Source organism: Corvus moneduloides, chromosome 27, assembly GCF_009650955.1.
Source record: "Corvus moneduloides isolate bCorMon1 chromosome 27, bCorMon1.pri, whole genome shotgun sequence".
In the NCBI taxonomy this organism is placed as follows: domain Eukaryota; kingdom Metazoa; phylum Chordata; class Aves; order Passeriformes; family Corvidae; genus Corvus; species Corvus moneduloides.
In genome coordinates, this window is record NC_045502.1 from 221,969 (window position 1) to 243,127 (window position 21,159).

At 59.2% G+C, this 21,159-nt stretch overlaps 1 protein-coding gene across 2 annotated transcripts; it reads left to right on the forward strand.

Moving 5' to 3' along the window:
- Nucleotides 1-1,669: 1,669 nt before the first annotated feature.
- On the forward strand, nucleotides 1,670-17,176 carry TCF7L1 (transcription factor 7 like 1). 2 transcript variants are annotated; one of them, XM_032091900.1, is made up of 12 exons: nucleotides 1,670-1,941; nucleotides 2,020-2,080; nucleotides 2,964-3,094; nucleotides 12,961-13,044; nucleotides 13,310-13,442; nucleotides 13,856-13,958; nucleotides 14,242-14,325; nucleotides 14,775-14,990; nucleotides 15,066-15,225; nucleotides 15,651-15,758; nucleotides 15,957-16,017; nucleotides 16,085-17,176. In XM_032091900.1, the coding sequence occupies exons 1-12, from the start codon at nucleotides 1,741-1,743 to the stop codon at nucleotides 16,522-16,524; spliced, it is 1,782 nt and encodes a 593-aa protein (XP_031947791.1). In that variant the 5' UTR covers nucleotides 1,670-1,740; the 3' UTR covers nucleotides 16,525-17,176. The 2 variants fall into 2 exon arrangements, with proteins under 2 accessions (XP_031947791.1, XP_031947792.1); XM_032091901.1 differs by having other exon boundaries at nucleotides 14,847-14,990.
- The last annotated feature ends 3,983 nt before the right edge of the window (nucleotides 17,177-21,159 follow it).

Consider the following 21,159-nt stretch of genomic DNA (forward strand, 5'->3'; position numbering starts at 1 on the left):
GTGCACAAAGGTCCTGGGGTGTTCAAGGGTCCCAGAGTGGCCAAAGGCCCGGGGGTGGGTGTTGGGTCCTGGGGTACCTGAGGGAGCGCTGGGTGGCATGGGACGTTCACCCTACACATGCCCCGTGCTGGGAACCAGCCACCTCCTCACGCCTCGAGGATTCATCCCATGTTATTTATGGGAAATACGGGCAAAAATAATACATAAGGTGATTATTTATACTTTTTAGCATCCTGGGACTCACACAGCCCCCTGGACATATCCATACCTCCACTCCGTGTACCCCTAAACAAGGAGCTATCTGGGAAGAAGGGGCAGATGTGAGCTCCCCATTCAGCACGTGGCTGGAAATGTTAATTAAACACAGAGTAATAAAACATCTGGAGGGCTGGGAGCAGAGAAGGGCCAGCCGGCACGACCCCCCACAGCCACCTCCTGCTTTTCCTCGGGAATCTTGGGCAGGGGGGACTGGGGTCACCAGCGATTTCGATGGTACAAAAGCCTTTTCATGAAGTATTTCAGGCAAAGCAACTGAAGAACCTTTGTGGCACAGAGCGAGGGGCTGCCGGGGGTGGTGGAGTCTGGTGGCCCCAGGGGTTTGGGGACTGGAGATGGCTGGAGATTGGGGTTCACGGTCAGGCTGTGGCTGATGGGATGGGACAAAGACAATGCTTTGGAGATGCTGGGTTAAGCCCCATTTGGTGCCACCCCACCAGCCCTGCAAAATGCCTGTCATGGGGGAATGAGCCCACCCTGTAGAAAAAGGGGGGAAAAGGTTTTTTCAGATGAGTCTGTCCTGCAGGCTGGCTGGTCCCACCATGGCAGAACCCTGCTCCCAGTGTGGAGAGCGATGGGCATCTCCCTCTGAGCCTTCCCTGGGGTAGGGGACAGGGGCACTGGGTGGACTGGGATCACTCTGGTGTGGTGAAACAAATGGGTGGGATGGGGACACCGTGGTGGGGCAAGAGTCTCCCTAGGTGAGGTGTGGAGTGTCCTGATACATGGAGGTACACAAATGGGATACGCGCACCTCGGCAGGACAGGAACAGTGTAATGAGGGGACACCCTGGGTGGGATGAGGGCACTAAGGGAGGGTGGAGGCAAATTAATAGGACGGGTAGCAGGGATGGGAGCACCCAGCTGGGAGGGGACACCCTGGGACGAACGGGGGGACCCTGGGCATGATGGGGAGACCATGGGCAGGGTGAGAGGAACACGAATGGAATGGGGGGGACCATGAGAAGACTGAGAACACTCGGATGTGTCAGAGGTGTCACCCTGCATGAGATGGGGGCACCACGGGTGGGATGGGAACACTCGGATGGCAGGTGACACCCTGCATGGGACGGGGGGACCCCAGCGGGGGCACCCTGGACAAGGTGGAGGAACCCTGGATCGGATGAGGGCGGCACGGATGGGATGGGGAGACCCCGGACAGGATGGGGGAACCCCGAACGTGCGGGGAGCTTCGGACGCGGCGGGACCGACCGGTGGGCGTCCCGTGGGCAGCGGGGCCGGTGCGTGGCCGGTGGCGGAGCGGGTACGGAGCCGATGCGGAGTCGGCGGCGGGACCCGTGCGGAGCGGTGCGGGCCCGGCGGGGCGGCGCGAGCCCCTGCCCGGCCCCCGGTGTCGGTTTGCATCCCGGCTCCTCCCCGCCCCGCCGCCCCGCGCATTCCCGACCCTCCGGGCGGTGGCGGCGGCGGCGGCGGGGCCCGGCGGGGCCGGGGCGGGACCCCACGATGCCGCAGCTGGAACCGACGGGGGGAGACGACTTGGGGGCCCCCGACGAGCTCATCGCCTTCCAGGACGAGGGCGAGGAGCAGGACAAGGGCGCGGGGCGCGGCTCGGCCCACGGGGACTTGGACGAGCTCAAGTCCTCGCTGGTCAGCGAGACCGAGAACCGGGGGGGCCCCGGCCCCGTGGTCGGCCCCGGCCCCGAGGTGAGGCGAGGGGCGGCGGGGAGCCTGGGGGAGGCGCCCCCCGCCCGGCCCCGCTCCGCTCACCGCCTCTCCCCGCAGGCGGAGCGGCCCCCGCCGCCCCGGGAAAGTTTCCAGAAGCCGCGGGACTCTCTGGCAGAAGGTACCGGACCCCCCCTCCCGGCGCCCCCCTGCTCCCCGCCACATCCCCCGGGACCGGCCGACACTTCCCAACTTCTTTGTTTCCGCCCCCGGCTGCGGGCGGGACCCCTTGTGTGCCCCCCCCCCCCCCGTCTCCCCTCGTGTGTCTCCCCGTGTGCCCCAGTTCCCCCCACGGTGTCCCCCCACAGTCGTGTCCTCATCCCCCATGTGTGTCCCCCCCGTGTCCTACTCCCGCTCGCCGTGTTCTTCTCCCCAGTGTCCTCAACCCCCCCCGTCCCCCGAATTCCCTTTTCCATGTCCTCACCCTCGTGTCCTCGCCCCCCCCGTGTGTCCATCCGCCGTGTCCCCCAATTTCAGCTCCCGTGTCCCCTCCCCCGTGTTTGCCCTCCCGTCGTGTCCCCTCTCCCACCTCACCGGCCCCAGGTCCCGCCCCCCCGCCCCAGTAACCGGCCCCGGTCGCTTCCCCACGGATGGATCGGTGCCCCCCACCGCTCCACGGAGCACCCGGGCTCGGGACAGCCCCCAGGGCTGGGTCCTTTCGGGGAGTGACCACCACCCGGACCCGCCACCCCCCGGGACTCCCCCACGCAGCCGAGATCCCCCTCCTGCGGGGACCGCGCTCTCCAGCAGTAGGGACACCCCCAGAGGGACCTGTCCGGGCCCCTCCCCGTGGGGACCCCCCAACAGAACCAAGTATCCCCCTAAGGGACTTGGGCACCCCCAGAGGGACCTACCCAGGTGCCCCCCAAGTGGGAACCCCTAGAAAATCAAGGAGCCTCCCAAGCGACTTCCCCGGGTCCCCCCGTGCACCCAGCCTTGCCCCCCTCGGTGGGTGCACCCCCCACCCCTCCGCCTCCTGACCCCCCCCTTCCTTCTCTCCCCAGTGGTCAGACGACAGCAAGATGGGGGTTTTTTTAAGGGCCCCCCCTATCCCGGCTACCCCTTCCTGATGCTCCCCGAGCTGGGCAGTCCCTACCTCGCCAATGGAGCCCTCTCCCCCGGCGGAGCCCGCACCGTAAGTGCCCCCCCGGACCCTCCCGAACCCCCCAGCCTCTCCCCACCTTTTGCGGGTGCTCAGACCCCCCCTAAGCCTCACAGCCCGTCCTGTAGGAAAGCAACCACCTGATGCTAAGGAAAACCCCCAAGAAATTTGGTTTATTTCCTTTATTTTTGGTTCACTTTGCCCCTTTGAGGGGGGAGTTTGGGGGGGCCTCACTCCGGGGGACCCGCCCCCGAAACCTGACCCTGAGCTGCCGCTTTTCTCATTTAAAAGGGTTTTAAAGCCATTAATGGGCCAACATTGGCCACGGGGGGAGAAGTGATTAAGCAAATTGAGCGAGAACTGGGGGGGGGGGGGAGGGAGGCGGGAGAGGGGAATCGACCCGCTCCTCTCAGCAGAGACCCTCGACCCCCAAACCATCCCACTCAACTTCTTGGGCAACATCCTAAAGTAATTTTAGGGATATAAAGGTATTTTAGGAATATAAGGTGTTCCCTACGCGGCCCCACAGTGCCATCCTGGGAGGAGGAATTCTCAGCTCCCCGAGGGACGAGGGAATTCTCAGCCCTCTGGGGGGTCCTCAGCCTTCGGGGAGGGATGCAGACCCGGGCTGTGGTACCCACTGAATCCCGGGCTGGAGCATCGCTCCTGACTGTCCAGGTGTATTTCTTGCTCCAGTGGTGCTTTTCCACGTATTATTTCTTCGGATCCATAGGAAACTGCGTTCCCATATGGAACATATATGGGATAGCAATACTTGTGGCATTTATAATGATTTGAAATCCCGGAATCTGGCTGGTTTGCATGGAGAGTTTTCCATGTTTTTAGGGTTTTCCTACTTTTGCTTTCCTGGAAGCAACTGGTTGGAGTGGCCGTGGAGCCAAAATCCCGGGATGGGGAGGGTAGATAAGCTAATTATCCCGGTGTTTTGCTGGCAGCTGGATAAAGGTTGTATTCCCAATTTGTCACTTCTGGGATTATGAGGTTTTGGGGATGAAGCGCGACTGACCTCGATGCCAAACACTGGCGAGGAATCCGGGATAATGAGAAGGGATTGGGGTTGGGATCCGTCACAAGCGGCCACTAACGATGATTTAATGAATCCCAGAAAGGGGATTAATTAACAGGGGCTGGAGCGGGTGTCGCCTCCCAGATGTTTTAGAGAGATGACTGGGGTTGGGAAAGCATGGATTGGGGCTGAATTCCGACGGACTGGGGCCTCTGCACGGATCCAAGTTAGTGAGGGGTGTGGGGGGGGGAACTGGGGATGCTGGGGGCGGGGTGGGTGAATTTTGTGATGCCACTGGGTGAGGCCCCGCTGGATCCCATGGCCACTCATGCACGGAGTGCAGCCGAGCTCTGTGCCCATCACCAACCTCCTTCCATGAGCTCCCACCGGAGTGGCAGTATGGGGATCCCCCAGATCCCAGGATGTCATCGTGCCTAGTGCAGCTAGACGGGCACAGTGTTCCGGATCCCACATTAGATCCATCTGGGTACAGCATCCCTGATCCTGTATGAAATCCAGCCAGGCTCAGCCTCCTCAATCCCAGAGCAGAAAACAGCAGGACAGAGCATCTTTGATCCTGGTCTGGATCCAGCTGGGCACAGCATCTTTGATCCTGTACTGGATCTATTTGGGTGCAGCATCCTCAGTCCCAAACCAGATCCTACTGGGCACAACATCCTTGATCTCGTGCTGGATCCGGCCGGGCTCAGCGTCATTGATCCCGTTCCTGATCCATCCAGGCACAGCATCCCTGATCCTGTATCGAATCCATCTGGGCACGGCATCCTGGATGTGATAAAGGATCCATCCAGGCTCAGCCTCTTCAATCCCATACTTCAGTCCTTGATCCTGTACCAGATCGATCTGGGCACAGCATCCCTGATCCCGTACCGGATACATCCAGGCACAGCCTTCCCAATCCTCTGCTGGAAGCAGCCTCCCTGATCCTGACCCCTTCTGGATCCAGCCGGGTGCAGCATCGCCCGAGGGCACCGAGCTCCGCCAAACCCGCTTCCCACCCTAATCCCGGGGCTCTGGATGAGTCTGGACACGCGGAACACCGGGGTGGCAGGAGGCACAGGCTGCTTTGGGAACAGTCTTTTTCTTGTTTCCTTCTTCTTTTGCCCCAGCGTTGGAGGGAACGAGCTGATCTGCAGGATCCAGCCATCCCAGTGGCCGTGGCATCCATCCTCGTATTCCACAGCCGGGTGCTGTGGATTGAACCACATGGAAAAGAAAGATTTTGGAAGAAAAACCCAAACCCAAACTCTGAGGAGGTGGCCAGGAAGGTGGTGGATCCTGGGGATGGATGAGTCTGTGGATGGCAGGACTGATCTGACAGCCAAACTGGAGGACTTTTTTTGGAATACTGGGCAGGTATGCAGTGCTTCTGCATTTCTGCACTCCAAAATCTTTAGAAATCTAGAAAATCTATGGAAATCTGGGAAATATTTAGGAATCTGGTTGCACAGTGCCTTCCCACACTCCAAACCAGGAGAAGTCCCAGCCCTGTGCCAACCCACCAAGCACCAGTGGATGGATGGATGCTCCTGCCCTTTAATCTGTGTGAATTCCTGGGTTATTTCCAAATGGGATCCTGGAATCTGGGAAGCGTCTGTGGTCCCCAGTATCACCTTCCTGGCAGTTTCTGACCAGGGAGTATTTCTGGGGCTCTGCTCCGATGGTGAAGGAATTTGTTGGAATCTAACGATGGCACTGCTGTTTGGAGCAGCGCTTTAGCCCGATTTCCCTCATGGGGAATCAGGAACTGGGGACCCCTGAGACTGTTTGGCTCCTTGGGATCATTCCCAACAACAAAAAGGTCTCCAAGGTGGGGTGGAAAGGAAAGGCTCTGGACTCTGGACATGGACAAGCTGGATGGATGCAAATCCCTACTGCCACGATGCCGGCTCCATCCTGTCAGGATCGTGTGGAGTTGATGGGTTTTATCCCAAACCCAGAATGAGATGGATCCATACTGGGGTAAAATCTCATCCCAGCATCCTTCTCCTGCTTGGAAAGTGGATGGGAACCAGGCACGGCACTGCCAGAGCAGCGAAGCCGAGACCATGCACAGGATTGGCATTATTCCCAAAAAAAACAGTTTAACCCCAGGAATTCGAGTCTGGAGGCGAAGATTTAAATAAATCCAAACCTTCCTCAGGCATGGAATTCCATCCAAACAGCTCTCCTGAGGCCATGCCGGTGTAATTAATGCACCTCGGTGTAATTAATGCACCTCAGCAGGCTGCGATCCCAAAATAAATGAGGGAAAAATCCATAACCTGGGCTTATTCCGGCTTTTTTTGCGCCACTCCTGTGATGAATTCCCGAGGATACAGAGCCGTATCTGTCTCCTAAAGAAAATAGATCCTTAACTGTGCTGCTGCCAAGGAAAATGATTAAAATACGGATTTTTGGCAGGAAAAATGGTTGCTCCAAAAACCGGGCGGGTCCTGCTGGCGGTTCTGGCAGAGCGTGGAGGGTTTTGGCATTGGGATGCGGATGGAGGTGTTGGAATGGGGGGATTTTTCCGGCGTGGGGGCTCACTCGATGTTCAGCATCTTCAGACCACGGCAGTTCCTCCTTCCTCCTGCACTAATTTGGGATTTTCTGGTTTGTTTGGGATTTGCCCCCCCATCAGTGCCGCCTTCCTTCCCCACCTGGAAAATATTAAGGAAAAACCCGATTTTTTCACACTTTTTGGCTTGTCCGTGTTGCTCTGTGCAGCTGCTGGGTTGATCCAGTCCTTCCCGGCTCTGAGCCCTCCCCGTGCCTCAGTTTCCCTAATCCCAGACTCTCCCGCCTGCTCTGCAGAGCTGCCGCACACAATGGCCCCTTTATCCCGCTCCTTAATTATGCTCTTCGGCTAATTACCCTGCGGGCGGAGTTTGTAGACCTACAGGAGGTTTCCACTCCCCCCCACCCCCCCAAATCTCCCTCCTCCCTCCTTTTCCAACACGATTCCCAAATTAAAGCGATGAAGTAAGTGCTCGGGGCGCCTCTGCTCAGCCCTGGGATTGTTCCGGGACTGAGGCGCATTCATCATCCTTCTGGAATTCCCAGCAGCTGCTTTTCATTAGTTTTCCTTCCTTGAAGTCGCTGGCGGGAGCTTGGGAGGGAAGAGGAACCCGGGGGGAAGTGCCCGGTGCATCCTGGATGGAGGAAGAGGAGGGATAAGGGAAGAAGGGGTCGGGACCGGGATCGGGTTGTGTTGTGTTCCGTCTCTCTCCTGCTCGTGTCGGAGCTCGGAGAGAAAGGGGATGGAGTGTGGGAGGGTCCGAGGGGGAGGGGTGATGTGCCCCTTCCCGGTTTGCCTCTTATTCCGGTGGTTTTTGGCAACGATGTCACTCTGTGTGTTCACCCTGGGGATTCTTGAGGGATCCCGGAGCCTTTGGGATCCCGGAGCCCTGGGGATGCTGCTCAGAGCTCTGGAAGAGGGCAGCGGAGGTCAGCAGGATGGGAGCGGGGTGTGCTGGTGTGGCTGCTGTCCCGTGGGCCAGCGCTGGCACCGGGGATGCCCTGGGAGGCTCCGGAGCAGTGGGATTGTCGGTGCTGGGGCCGGCTGAGCGCGTTACTCCCGCTGGGATCCCCCCGTGCGGATGCAGGGAGAGATGAATGGATCCATTGAGGCTGGGGCCGGGAGCTGCAGACAAAAGCCTCGGGGCAGCAGCAGCAGCATTCGGGGCCACTGGGTTTGGGCACAGATCCTGTCCTGCCCCGTGGCCAGTGTGTGCGAGGGGTGCTGGGGGCACCCATGGGTGGGGAAAGCTCGGGGTATCCATGGGGTGCTGGAGTCACCGGGGGCAAGGGATGAGCCGGTCCTTCGTGGGGGGAGGCTGCTCAGGGGTGAGGGAAGCTCGGGATGCTCGTGGTGAGGGATGCTCAGGGCACCCACGTGGGGAGGATGCTCGGACATCCTGGTGCCGAGGCCGCTCTGGGCTGAGGCTGTGTCCTGGCTGCTGTCCTGGCCGTGCTCCAGCCTCATCCCGCTGCCTCCCATCCCTCCCCTCCTGCCTGCCCTCTCCCTCTGCAGATCTGAGGCCGCGTTCTTCAGCAGATGCCACCGGCGTCCCCATGGGGGGGACTTGGGATCTGTGGGTGCAGATGAGGTCACCTAAGTGCCACCACTCCAAGCTCATCCCAAATGGAGGGCTTTTCCACCTTCCCATCCCAGCCCTGTTGGCATTTCCCATCTGGTGCCCGTGGGTCTGGGCTGTGCTATGGGAACGGACAAACATCTGTTGTTAAGGTGTCACAAACTCTCATTCCCACCCCAAAGTCCTTGTCCCCACCTGGGACACCCTTTGCCTGGCCGGACCCAAAAAATGCCAGAAGGGGACACGGTGATGTCTCCTGCATCACCCCAATATCGCCCTTTAAAAAGCCTAAACCCTGATGGGAAAATAACTCTTACCAGGAATTTTGGGGGTTCTCCTTGGGATGTGGGGAGCCGGAGACCTCCCCCATAAGTCTCCCTGCTGGAATTTGTCATCCTGGTGTTCATGGGCAACATCTGGAGGAGATTATTTGGCTGGGAAGTGGATGGATGGCGGGGGTGGGGGAGAGATTTATGTCTCGTTCCCCGGGCTGTAAATCCAGCTGTAATTGGGATTTCTCCCTTCCCAGTTATCCCAGGGAAGCAGAGTGCAGCAGCTGCGGTGCGAGGTTGCGGGCCGGGTGATGGGCACTGTGGGGCCGGGATGTTCCTGGGTTTTCTCTGTGATTTTTGGCATTGGGGTGATTTATTGGGGTGCGAAGGACACCCCATCCTGGCTCAGGAGGGTGAGAGGCCAGGTCCCTACTTTCCCCTCTCCTTTCCCCCTCTTCCCCCACCCGTTTTTTTTCCCCTGTTTGGGGCTTCCCCCCAATCTGCCTTGGCACCATCCCCATCTGCAGCACCCCTGGGTGCAGCCCCAGACCCTTCTGCCAGGGCAGATTTGGGGTTTTTTCTACCTTCTTACTCCCAAGCACAAAGTTTTATGGGATTGGACGATACATTGAGCCCAGAATCCCCATTCCCTCAAAACTCCCATCTCCCTGTGACTCCTGGAGCCAAACTTGGGGTTTTTTTTCCCAAACAAGCCAGTGACACTGCCCAAAGCTGGATCTTGGGATGCCATGGGGCTGCAGTGGCCACACCTGGACAAAGATTTTTGGGGGGGCTCCATTAATCATCCTACAAACCCCCCTTTTCTGCTGTAATGCTTGGCCTTTCCTGTCTCCCTGGCATGATTTTGGGATGAATTTTGGGGGAAAAGGGCTGGCAGAGGTGGGAGGGGGAAGGGCTGTTGGTTATCCTGCAGCTGTGTAAACAGGCTGGGAATCTGGGGATCTCTGGAGGGGCTCAGGGGACTTTGCAAAACCCTGGGAATTTGGGCTGGAAAAGGGATTGGTGTGAGGACGGGCGACTGGGGGTCGCCATTCCCCACCTCCTGTCCTGAGCAACAAAAAGATGGATGCTCAAATCCATGGATCCCTGTGAGAACCTTCCTGGGTGCTTTCCAGCTCATCCAGGGGGTTTTGGGGACAGGGATGAAGCACTCGCCTGCTGGGATCACCTGGATCTCCTCCATGGTGGCTCCTGCAGGATCATCTCTGGGCTGGAGCCTCTGCAGGCAAAGGGAAAAGCCAGCAAAGAGGCTCCTGCTCTAGAGCCGCTGGCAAAATGGTCCCAAACAGACCTTTTCTCTCCCAAAATGAGGCTTGGTGAGTACCAAGCCTGAGGCTTTGATGGCAGCAGAGAGGAGCCTGTGCTGGGACAGGGAGCATCGGGATAAGTGATGGAATGTGCAGCACAGGAGTTGCGGAGCCTGGAAGTGGAGCAGTGGGACAGGCAGTGCTGGGATGGGCGATCCTGGGACACCTGGACGTGGTGCATCCAGCCCAGAAAACCCATTTCCCTCAAAAATCACACCTCACCTGCACACGAGACAGCACAGCGGTGCTGGGACACCAGGACAGGACACCAGGACAGGGACACACGGTGCTGGGACGTGGAATCCTGGGACACGCGACACCGTGACAAACCGCGCTGGGACACGCGACCTCGGCACGTGGAATGGCAGGATGTGCAATCCTGGGACATGTGATAGTGGGACACACCACCAGGACATGGCACACGAGGACGTGCAATCCTGGGACCCGCAGCAGCCACCCAGACGTGCCACCCCAGGATCTACGATGCTGGGATGTGCCACACCAGGACACGCAGCCCCAGCCCAGCCCCAGCCGGGCGCTTTTCCCCCTTCCCAGAAAAATCATCACAACTGGATCGATGCCTGTGCCGAAGAGGAGCGGAAATCCTCTCGTGAACGCCCTTAACTGGGCATTGGGGGATCCCCTGGCCCCCCTTCCTCCGGGTCTGGGGGCTCCCAGACGGATGGGCTCCAGCAGGGAAGGGGTTATCCTTGTTTTTAATTGGCTGGTAACGAGGACCCAGGACTGGCTCTAATCTCTCTGGAATGTGACCGATTTTCAACTATTTTCCTCTTTTTTTTTTTTCTGCTGTTTCACAGTTCGGATCCCCAAGTGGGGGGACAGTGGGGGCTGTGTCCCAGCTGGAGCCAAGGGATGGGGAGGAAAAAGAGGGGAGGGGGGGTCATTTTTCCACATCACCATTGAACCATTCACCAGCTCCCCCCGCTTTGTATATTTTGAAAGGGTCCCCCCTCTTCCCCCCCCTTCCCTTCCCCCTTCTCTTCCCCAGCTTCCCGAAATGGCCTCGAAATGAGAATCAGCCTTTTATCCCCCAAACCTTCCCCCACTGCCGTCCCCCCTGCGCCGCCTCCCCGCCTGTCCCCGTCCCCTCGCGCCTTCTCCGCTTACAGAGCAGCCTAGAAAGCCCCTTTGTGACGGGGAGGGGGCGGGGGCTGGGGGGTCAGGGAGCCCCTTGGGATGTGGGGGGGCATCTCCTGCCCTGTCCTGGACGTGGTCACAGGGGGACGCGGTGGGGAGCACCGAGGGTCTCATCCAGTGCTCGGGTCTTGGCTAGGGACAGCTGGGGGGTCCCCAGTGTCACCCCGGTGTGGCTGCAAGCGTGGCCCTGGAGGTGTTGGGACGTTTTGGCTGCCCTGGCACCTGTGGGTCACCCGGATCTGGGGAAGGTGCATAAAAGCTGGCACTTGGGGAGCAGCTCCTTCCTCCCAGGGAGAGCAGGCTCACAGTGAGCCCGTGGGTGGCAGTGAACCTGGGGTGGCAGTGAGCTGGCAGGTCATGGCCAGCCCACAGGGGACAGTGATGAGCCCACGGGTGACAGCCCACGGGTGAGGGGTGAGCCCGGGGCCATGGGGCCACCCGCATACCAGGTGTGCTCTGGGCGCGTGGGGTCCCAGCTGCCAGGGGTGGATCCAGTCCTGGCACCTGTGGGATTATCCCAGCAGTGCCACAAGTCTCCCCATGGAGGCACTGGGAGCATGATGCTGGAGCATCCGTGTGCCAGGATGGGGATGGAAGTGGCCCTGCGGCACCTGGGTTAGGCAGTGAAGCAGGATTTTGGAGAAATGGTTGGATCACGAGGAATCCTCATCAGCTTCGGGACTGTGCTGTGCCAGGGGGGTCCTGGATGGGGGTCCTTGGGTGCTAGCAGGGATCGGGGTGCTGGGAGCTGTGCTGGGCATGGAGGGGGATGCTGGGGAGGGAGCCATGGGGGATACTGGGGAGGAAGGGTTACTGGAGGCAGAGGGAGGAGACTGAAGGTGCAGGGTGGGATACTGGGAATGCAGGTGGAGATACTGGAGATGGAGGGGGGATACTGGAGGCAGAGGTGAGGATGCAGGGCTGATGCTGGATGGGATGGCGGGTGCAGGAGGGGCCTGCTGGGGACAGGAGACAGCCAGAGGTGCTGCAGGGGGCACACAGGACACTTTGGGGGTGACAGGAGCCCCCCAGCTCTGGAAGAGTTAACGCTACCCCAAACTCCTCCTGGGTTTTCCTTCCAGCTGCCTCAGCTCAGGAAGGTCTGTGTTTGGGGAAATTCCTGCAGGCAGCTGCTCCAGCCACATTCCTGAGCCCTGGCATCTCCAGGGACCCTCCTGCTGTCTTTGGTTAATGCCTCTGTCCCCCCAAACACGGCACAAAGCACCTTTCTTTGGGGGTGCCAAGGAGACACCCCCATGTCATGGCAAGATGTTACCCCAGAAAGGGAGAAAAAACCCCCAAACCCCTGCATTTGACCCCACCCCACAGTGTGGGGCTGATTTCTTGCATTCCCACAATTTGGGGTTGGTGATGGTACCCCAAGGATGGAAGAGGCACCCTCAGACACAGGGACGTCTCAGGGAGGCAGCACCATTGGGGTAGGATTTCAGGTTTAAGATTTGGGGGGTTTGCACTATTTGGGGCAGATATTTGATGTTTGGGGCTTGGCACCATTTGGGGTTGAAGATTCAAGGGGTTTTGCTGTTTAAAGCTTTGCATCCATTGGGGCAGAGATCTGGGGCTGGGGTTTTGCACTATTTGGGGTTTAGGATTTGGGAGCTGGCACCAGTACTGGGGTCCTAGGAGCACATATGGCTGAAAACATCCCCGTATACCCTCAAAACCTCTTTGCCAGCAGCCCATGGGTTGGGGTGTCCTCGGTGGATACTTTGGGGTCAGAGGGTTGTTTCAGAGCTAGGGAATGTTTTGGGATTGGGGGGAAGTTTTGGGGCTGGGGAATCTTTTGGGGACAGGGTTTTTTTGGAGGGCTATAGGAATGTTTTGGGGCTGGGTGGGATGTTTTAGTGTTGGGGGTGCTTTGGGGCTGGGGGGTGTTTTGGGATCAGGGGGTGATTTGGGGCTGGGGGGGAATGTTTCAGGACTGGGGCAGGGGGTTTTCTGGGGCCAGGGGTGTCCAAGGCTCTTGGAGGGCATCGTCCCGTCCCTCCCACAGTACCTGCAGATGAAGTGGCCGCTGCTGGACGTGCCGGCCGGGGCCACGCTGAAGGACAACCGCTCGCCCTCGCCCGCACACCTGGTAAGAGCAGCCCCTACCTGTGGGGTGGTGTGTTCCCAGCGCCCCCACGATCCTGCAGATGGGGAATGTGGGGGTGGTTTGGGATGGAAGGGACCTTAAAGACCAAAGTCCCGCTCTCCTGCCACGGGCAGGGATGGCTTCCACTGGACCGGGTTGCTCCAAGCTGCCTGGAACCGCTCCAGGGATGGGGCACCCGTGGCAGTGCTGCCCTGCTGCCCACAGGGGTGTTTTTGGGGGTGGCCGCAGTTCCCTGCTCTCCCCACAGTCCAACAAGGTCCCGGTGGTGCAGCACGCCCATCACATGCACCCGCTGACGCCGCTCATCACCTACAGCAACGACCCCTTCCCACCGGGATCGCCGCCCAGCCACCTCTCCCCAGAGATCGACCCCAAGACGGGTGAGCAGGGGCTGGGGCAGCGTTTGGGGGAGCAGAGGGAGCGGGATGGTGCGGGGGCTCTGCTGGGAACGGGGGGCTCTCCACTGGGTGCTCCCTCTGCCTCCCGGGTGGTCTCTGGGAGGGGGCTGGGGATGCAGCCAGGGACCGGGGGGGTCCTTGACCAGCAATGGGTGGGGTTGGGGTGTGGGATCCCCCCAGGGCTCTGCTGTGGCTGTTGCAGCTCTCCCCAGCCTGGGGTGATGGGTGCTGAGGGAGTTGGGCTGCTCTGAGGGGAGTGGGTACATGGGCTGAGAGAGATGGGGTGCTGGGAGGGAGCTGGGGTGCTCAGAGGAAAGGTGCTGGAGGGCACAGGGGGTCCAAGGCTGCCGTGGCCCTGTTCTCACCTTCCCCCATGCTCCCTCTCCCCCTCACAGGGATCCCGCGGCCGCCGCACCCCCCCGAGCTGCCCCCCTATTACCCACTGTCGCCTGGAGCCGTGGGGCAGCTCCCGCACCCGCTGGGCTGGCTCGTGCCACAGTAAGGACAGACTGGCCCTGGGGTGGGGTCCCCAGGAGTCCCGGGAACCCCACTTCTGACTGAGACCCTCCTCCTCCTCCTCTTCCTCCTCCTCCCACTTTACCCACTCTTCCTGCGAGCTCAGCAGGATGCCGCAGGCTCCTGTGAGGGGTGGGAAGGGAGGGACTCCCTACTGCTGGAAAATTTGGGAATCTTCCAGATGGAGATCAGCTGGAGACCAGTCCAAGGGTGCCCATGAACTGGGAAGGGATCTTTTTTTCCCCTGAAACTCATGTTTCTGTAGGCAAGGACAGCCCGTGTACTCCATTCCTGCTGGTGGCTTCCGGCACCCATATCCCGCCCTTGCCATGAACGCCTCCATGTCCAGGTGGGTCTGGGAAGGGGGAGGGACCCTCAGGGGCACCCCAGAGCTGGCAGTGGGTTTTGGGACACTTGGCTGCAGACCATGCATGGGTACAGCCCAGTCCCAGGAGATCGGGGTGGTCCCCTCAGCTGAAAATGCCCCCAGAGGGAGTGGCTGGTCCCCATGGGTGGAGGAATGGGACATCCCACGGACTCGGGGCATTGCTTAGGCTGGATCAGTGTCACCATCTCAAAGCTGGGGTGTGATTTGGGGGCTTTCAGGTGGACTCAGGGTCTCCAGCATGGCTGTGGGGGGTGCAGTGTAGATTTGGGGTTTGCAGAGCGAATTTGGGGTTTCCAGGGTAGACTGGGGTTCTAGCATGGTTTCGGGGTTCCCAGTGTGCATTTGGGGTTCCAGCATGTTTTCAGGGTTTCCAACTCAGCTGGGTTGAGGCAAGTGGTGTCTCAACCCAGGAGGTTCTCAGAAGGGTCTTTGGGCGCCTGTCGGGAGGTGACCACCCCTCCTGTCCTCTCCCGCCGCTGCAGTTTGATGTCCAGCCGCTTCTCCCCGCACATGGTCCCGCCGCCCGCGCACGGGCTGCACCCCTCGGGCATACCGCACCCCACCATCGTCTCGCCCATCGTCAAGCAGGAGCCCTCCCAGCCCAGCGCCAGCCCTGGAGGCAGCTCGTGAGTGGGGGCTGGGCCGGCCGTGGGGACGGAGATTTGTCCTGGGGGTCCTGACCCCTGTCCCACTCCTTCCAGGAAATCCCCCGTGGCAGTGAAGAAGGAGGAGGAGAAGAAACCCCACATCAAGAAGCCGCTCAACGCCTTCATGCTGTACATGAAGGAGATGAGGGCCAAGGTGGTGGCTGAGTGCACGCTGAAGGAGAGCGCTGCCATCAACCAGATCCTGGGCCGGCGGGTACGGAGGGGATCCCCCATCAGGGACCCTTCAGACCCCCTGGCTTCACTTCTCCTCATGATCGGACCCCAGACCTGGGGCGTTGCCAGCCCGGGGAGTCCCAGGGAGGTGGTGGTGACCTGAGTGGCACTGGGATGGGAGGGACGGAGCTCTGCAGCCCAGGGCAGCAGGTCCTTGGGGTCAGCAGTGTGGATTTGGGGATTCCAGCAGGCTTAGGGGTTTTCAGTGTGCCTCTGGGTCCCCAAGTGAGGCTTTGAGGTCTCCAGCATAGCTCTGGGCATCCTAGCATGTATTTGGTGTTTCTGGTGTGCATTTGGGGTCTCTAGCATGGCTTTGGGGTCTCCAGTGTGGATTTGGGGGCTCCCAGCCTGGCTTTGGGGTTCCCAGAGTGGCTCTGGGGTCTGCAGTGTGGTCTCCCCCCGCAGTGGCACTCGCTGTCGCGGGAGGAACAGGCCAAGTACTACGAGCTGGCGCGGAAGGAGCGGCAGCTGCACTCGCAGCTCTACCCGACCTGGTCGGCGCGGGACAACTACGTACGTGTGCCCCTTCCCGGGGTCTGGCTGGCGGGAGGGGCTGGCTGTGCTCGGGCTCAGCGTTTGGGGTGCTGGGGCAGTGGGCGATGGTGCCGAGTCCCTGCAGATGCTCTGGGGCACTGCCAGCCCTGTTTCCCACTGCTGGCAGCCCCCATGGTGGCCAAAAGCCACGGAAGGACCTGGAACCATCTTTTCCAGGGCAAGAAGAAGAAGCGAAAGCGCGAGAAGCTGGCGCAGCAGCAGAGCCACGACACGGACAGTGAGTACCCCCCCTCCAGCTCCCCCTGCGCGGGGCTCTGGCCCTCACGCCCTGCCTGTCCCTGCAGGCTCCCTGCCCTCCAAGAGCAAGAAGCCGTGCGTGCCGTACCTGCCGGCCGAGAAGCCGTGCGCCAGCCCGGCCTCGTCCCACGGCAGCATGCTGGACTCGCCCGCCACGCCATCGGCAGCGCTGGCCTCGCCGGCCGCGCCGGCCGCCACCCACTCGGAACAGGCCCAGCCACTCTCGCTCACCACCAAGCCGGAGGCCAGGGCTCAGCTCGCCGTGCATTCCACCGTCCTCACCAGCAAAGCTTCCTCCTCCTCCTCCTCCTCCTCCTCCTCCTCCTCCTCCAGCCTCAGCAGCCCGCCCTCGCTCCTCTCCAGACCCATCCCCTTCACCTCGGTGCCCCCCACGGCTCTCCTGCCCTCACCCCCCGGCTCCATCCCGGCCGCCCTGGCCGTGCTGCAGACGCAGCCCCTCTCCCTGGTCACCAAACCTGCTGACTAAGGGAAAAGCCTCGTTCCCCCCTCGCCCCCCGTCCCCTCCCCGCTGTACATTGCAGAAGCCACAATCAAGATTCAAACGCAGCCAAAACCATTATTGGTCAATATTTGACCCTTTCTGAACTCTTTGGAAGCAGACTCTGGAGGAAGGGGCTTTCTGCTCAGAGCTGCTGCCAGCAGTCGACCTAAAGACTGTTTTTATTAAAAAAAAGGAAAAAAAAGGAAAAAAAAAAAAAATAGACCCTCCAGAAGCTGCCAACGATGGGAATCTCCGTGGGATGAACTGAGTGCCCATTGCTGCCGTGGGGCACAGGAATGACACCGGCACAGGGACGACACCCGCATGGTGATGCCAGCACCAAACACGGCAGGTGTTGACTGGAACTGGCACTCCATCCCGGATCCAGGAGCAGGAATGCCTCCAGCTGCTCCCAAATCCTCCTGCCCTACTCCCATCCCCAGCTCCCACCCTCGCTCTGCCCTGGCAGGGAGCCGGATCCTGCCCCAGGGATGCTGCTCCGTTGGTGCTGCTCCTGCCTGCAGTCGTGCTGGGGTGGGCAGGGTCTGGGGCTGAGCCCTGGGAGGGGTTGTGTTTTTATCACCTCAAAATCCTGTTATTTTTCACAAAAGGAAATAAAACTACAGCTGCAACTTACCATGTGAGTGTGGTCTGTGTGGGAAGCGCTCACCTCTTACCCATTTCGACCTTCCTGGGAACTATCTTGGGACAGAACTCCTGCTCCTGAGGTCCAGTGTCCCCTGAACACCTCTGTCGATGGGCACAGGGGGATTTTGGGGTGTCCATCAACAGTGTGCAGTTTTCTGGAGTGATCCAGGCATCAGGACACGGGGGGGATTGGGTGAACCAGTTCAGGAGGTCCCCAAGAAGCCAGGGAGTGGGAGTTACTGGTGTGTACTGGGTCCTCTGTACCTGCGTCTTCCAAACCAGGGGTGGAAAGATTGGGATGAAAAAGGACAAAACCAACCCAATGGATTTTCAACCCATCTGGGGACCTCAGTCAGTTCAGTACTTTGGCGTATCAGGACTCTTCCCTCTCCTTGTATTTTAACAGGAAAAACTCTCAATTTTTCCCCTGGAACTCACGATTTTGTTTCTGTTGCAGACTGACTTGGAGCGGCACCTGCCTAGAGCTTATTTATGGGGTTCACAGGCCTGTTCCATCCCCCTTTGGAATTTCCTGCCCTGTTCCCTACTCTCTACCCACACCTCTCCTGCATTTTGGGGACCACAGTGTCCCTCAGTTCCCAACAACAGCATCCCGACCATCGGTGATGGGTGAGCCCACCCTGTAGCTGCTGGGTCTGGTGGGGCTTTGGCTCATTTGGGGGATCAATGACACTTTTTCCTCCTGTTGTGACATTTCTCTTCTCCTTTTCAGTGCTGAGAAGCCACCGGGGAAGCATTTTTAAGGAAGTGGATCAGCAGCAGGTGCCTGTCTGCAGGTGGAGGGGAAAGGGAACTTCATGGTGAGTAAGGAGGGTCTGTCTGTGTTTCCTAGATGTGCGGGATGTTGGCATCCACATCTGCAGCAGGTGACTCCCGGATTTGAGGATTTTCATATCAGAGCTGGGCAGAACTACAAAAACTCACACCTGAACCGGGCCCCAACTATGGGCACAGATGGGAGCCCTTGGCTGAGCCCTGGGGACACACCTGGGGCCAACGCCAGCTCCCAAAACCTTATGAAAGCTCCTGATGCCTTTGCAAGCAGCAGTGGGACCTCCAGCAGGAGCACGGCTTCTCCATCCAGCTCAGGACCATCATCTGAACAGCTGAAATTCCCAGCTTGGAGCATCCCAGAACTCCAGAGTCACTGCTTGTAGGCGCCCTGGCAAGCTGGGAGCGGCAAGCAGAGAGTGCAGCTCACGCAGCCCTTTGGTGCCACCAAATCCTCCGAGTGCCCGGAGCATCCTGATTGTTGCCACACCCAAGACAACCCCAAATCTGGGAGGTGTTTCCATTCCACACTCCAAATTATTTAAATTTCTTGCTTTCAAAGAAAAAAAAAATTGTGTAAATTTTGGAATAGAGCACGATTCCTCCTCGGCAGCACCCGGGAGGAGCGGCCACGTGTCACACAGTCATGTGAGCACCGGGGCGGAGGGGATTAGGGTGTCACCCAAAACGTGCGTGGCTGTTGCTTGAAAAGAGGCAAAACGGAGCTTTTTTCAGAGAAACTGTTCCAAGAAACTGGTTTTTGGTGAGGAACGCCTGGAGGACATGCGGCCCCGCTCTCCCCAACACCAGGAGCAGGCTGCGGACAAACAGCTCCTTGAATTGGATTTCATGGGACATTAGAGGCATGAAGAGACCTGTCACAAGAATTAAATGTGAACCAGAGCCAGACAGCTTCAAACAGATGTTGGGCTTCAGCAGGAGAATATTCCTTTGTTTTACTCAGTGTTTTCCCATACGGAAAAGGAACATCTGTTCCGATGCTTTCGCGGTGCTCCGGAGCTGAGATGGGATGGGATTATCCCTGCCAGAAGCAATTGGTCACTAAACCCTCCTGGCCTCGCTGCTCCTGGGGAAGAAGGTGAGACCAGGGATGCTTTTCTCCAGTGCTGGATGGACCCACTGGAGCTGTCACGGTGGAACAGATCAGGGGATCGATGTATCCACCGTGCCTGCAGCAATACAGCTGGATAAAAGTACTGGATTCAGAGTGGTTGTCCATGGAAAATTGGTCTTTTTGGATTTTATTTGTCCTCTGGGAAGTACTTCTACAGGAGGTGTCTCTGCCCACGGGAGAGGACTGGAGCAAGTTGGTCTTTAAGGTCCCTTCCAACCTAAACCATTCCATGATTCTAGAAGAGGAAAACTTTGGGGTTTATCTTTGTTGCAGAAAAAACCCTGGATATCCAGCACATTTCCATTTGGGATGATGTGACCAGGAGGTCTGGTGGCCCCACTGCTCTGTTTTGGACAAGTTTTAGATGATGTTTCCCGTGACTTAACTTGTCCTCAGAGCTGGGAGGTGAAATGGAGCCGGGCAGGCCAGGATGTGGGAGGCCTGGGATACTGCCCAGCAGTGTTTGGCTCTCTGGAAGTGCCTAAAGGGGATCCAGGAGAGCTGGAGAGGGACTGGGGAAAAGCACCTGGAGGGACAGGACACAGGGAATGGCTTCCCATTGTCAGAGGGCAGGGTTAGATGGGATATTGGGAAGGAATTGTTCCCTGTGAGGGTGGGCAGGCCCTGGCACAGGGTGCCCAGAGCAGCTGTGGCTGCCCCTGGATCCCTGGCAGTGTCCCAGGACAGTCTGGACGGGGTTTGGAGCCACCTGGGACAGTGGAAGGTGTCCCTGCCATGGCAGGGGTGGCACTGGGTGGTCCTTGAGGTCCCATCCAACCCAAACTGTCCCATGATTCCACGATTTCCCAGTTACAAGATTCCATTTTTCAAAATTCCACCAAAGCCCCACAGTTTTGCAGCCCAAGGCCCCGTGGTCCCCTGAGAAATGAGGCACTGCCAGCACACACTCCCTGGTCCTGCTCTGTAGGTGACTGGCTTTTCATGGAGTGTGTCCCAGTCCCATCCAGAGAAGGGAAAAAGGTCAGAAGGGAATAAAATGGAGTGTCAGCAGCAGAGGGAAGGGATAGCACAGTGTGGAGAGAGGTGGGACAGCTGGATCCTGCCTTAGCTGAGAGGCACAAACAGCTGGGAGAGGGGCCAACATGCCCGTGACGGGGTCCCCATGAGGCACAGCCGGGCAGGAGAGCTGGGAGCATCCGTGTGGATGATGGAGCTGAGACTGGAAATGAGCAGCTGGAAATGTAAATCACATTCACCATCACTGCTGCCCGTTCCCAGAGCAAAACAAAGCTCGGGGAGTGCCTGGTGTCTCCTGCCTGGGGTGGGTCCAGGTGAGGAGGAATTGCTGCAGAGCTACGCTTGGGGTGGACCTGGCTGCCCCAGGATCCCTGGAAGTGTCCAAGGCCAGCTTGGACGGGGCTTGGAGCAACCTGGGACAGTGGAAGGTGTCCCTGCCCATGGCAGGGGGGTGGAAGGAGACGACCTTTAAGATTCCATCCAGCGCAAACCATTCCCTGCTTCCATGAAAAGGCTGGAAAGCTTCTGCAGCTGGCACGGCCGCCTCGGGCACAGCCACGGCGGGGTTCGCTGCCAGACCCGGCGAGAGAACTCCTGGGAGCATCCGGGAGCCAGCCTGGAGCTTTCCCGGCTGCTTTTTGGACACGGGGCTACTCCTGTCACCTCCGCCCGATCGTTTAATTGCAGCCACCTCCCCGCCCTCCCGCAGCCCCCTCCCGCCCCAGTCCTCCCCCCACCCCCTCTGCAGGCTGGCCGGGCACTAATTGAAAAGCCTAATGAGGTCCCAGGGGTCTCCTGCAGAGATGGAGCTAATTAGGGGCTCCACCACGAACACCGAGGTTTCTTCAAACCTCTTTTTTTTTTTTCGGGGGCTGGAGGGGAGGGCGCAGCAGATGTCCTGTTATCCCACTCTGCACCGGGATAAGGCTGGTGCTCCATGCTCTCCGGGCTCCTGCCAAAGCAGCTGGTGCAGAGGCAGTGGCTACACTTAATACATTTTAATTAGCATCATTAAATTCTTCCATTTGCTAATTGTTTCTCCTTTTGATCCTTTATCCTGACCAGAT

What these genes read in the sequence shown, in the direction of transcription:
- TCF7L1 (XM_032091900.1), top strand. Translation starts at nt 1,741, where the DNA reads ATGCCGCAGCTGGAACCGACGGGGGGAGACGACTTGGGGGCCCCCGAC. An exon ending in ATGAACGCCTCCATGTCCAG is followed by an intron (nt 14,326 to 14,774) that starts GTGGGTCTGGGA and finishes GTCTCAACCCAG; the next exon opens with GAGGTTCTCAGAAGGGTCTT. An exon ending in GCAGAGCCACGACACGGACA is followed by an intron (nt 16,018 to 16,084) that starts GTGAGTACCCCC and finishes CTGTCCCTGCAG; the next exon opens with GCTCCCTGCCCTCCAAGAGC.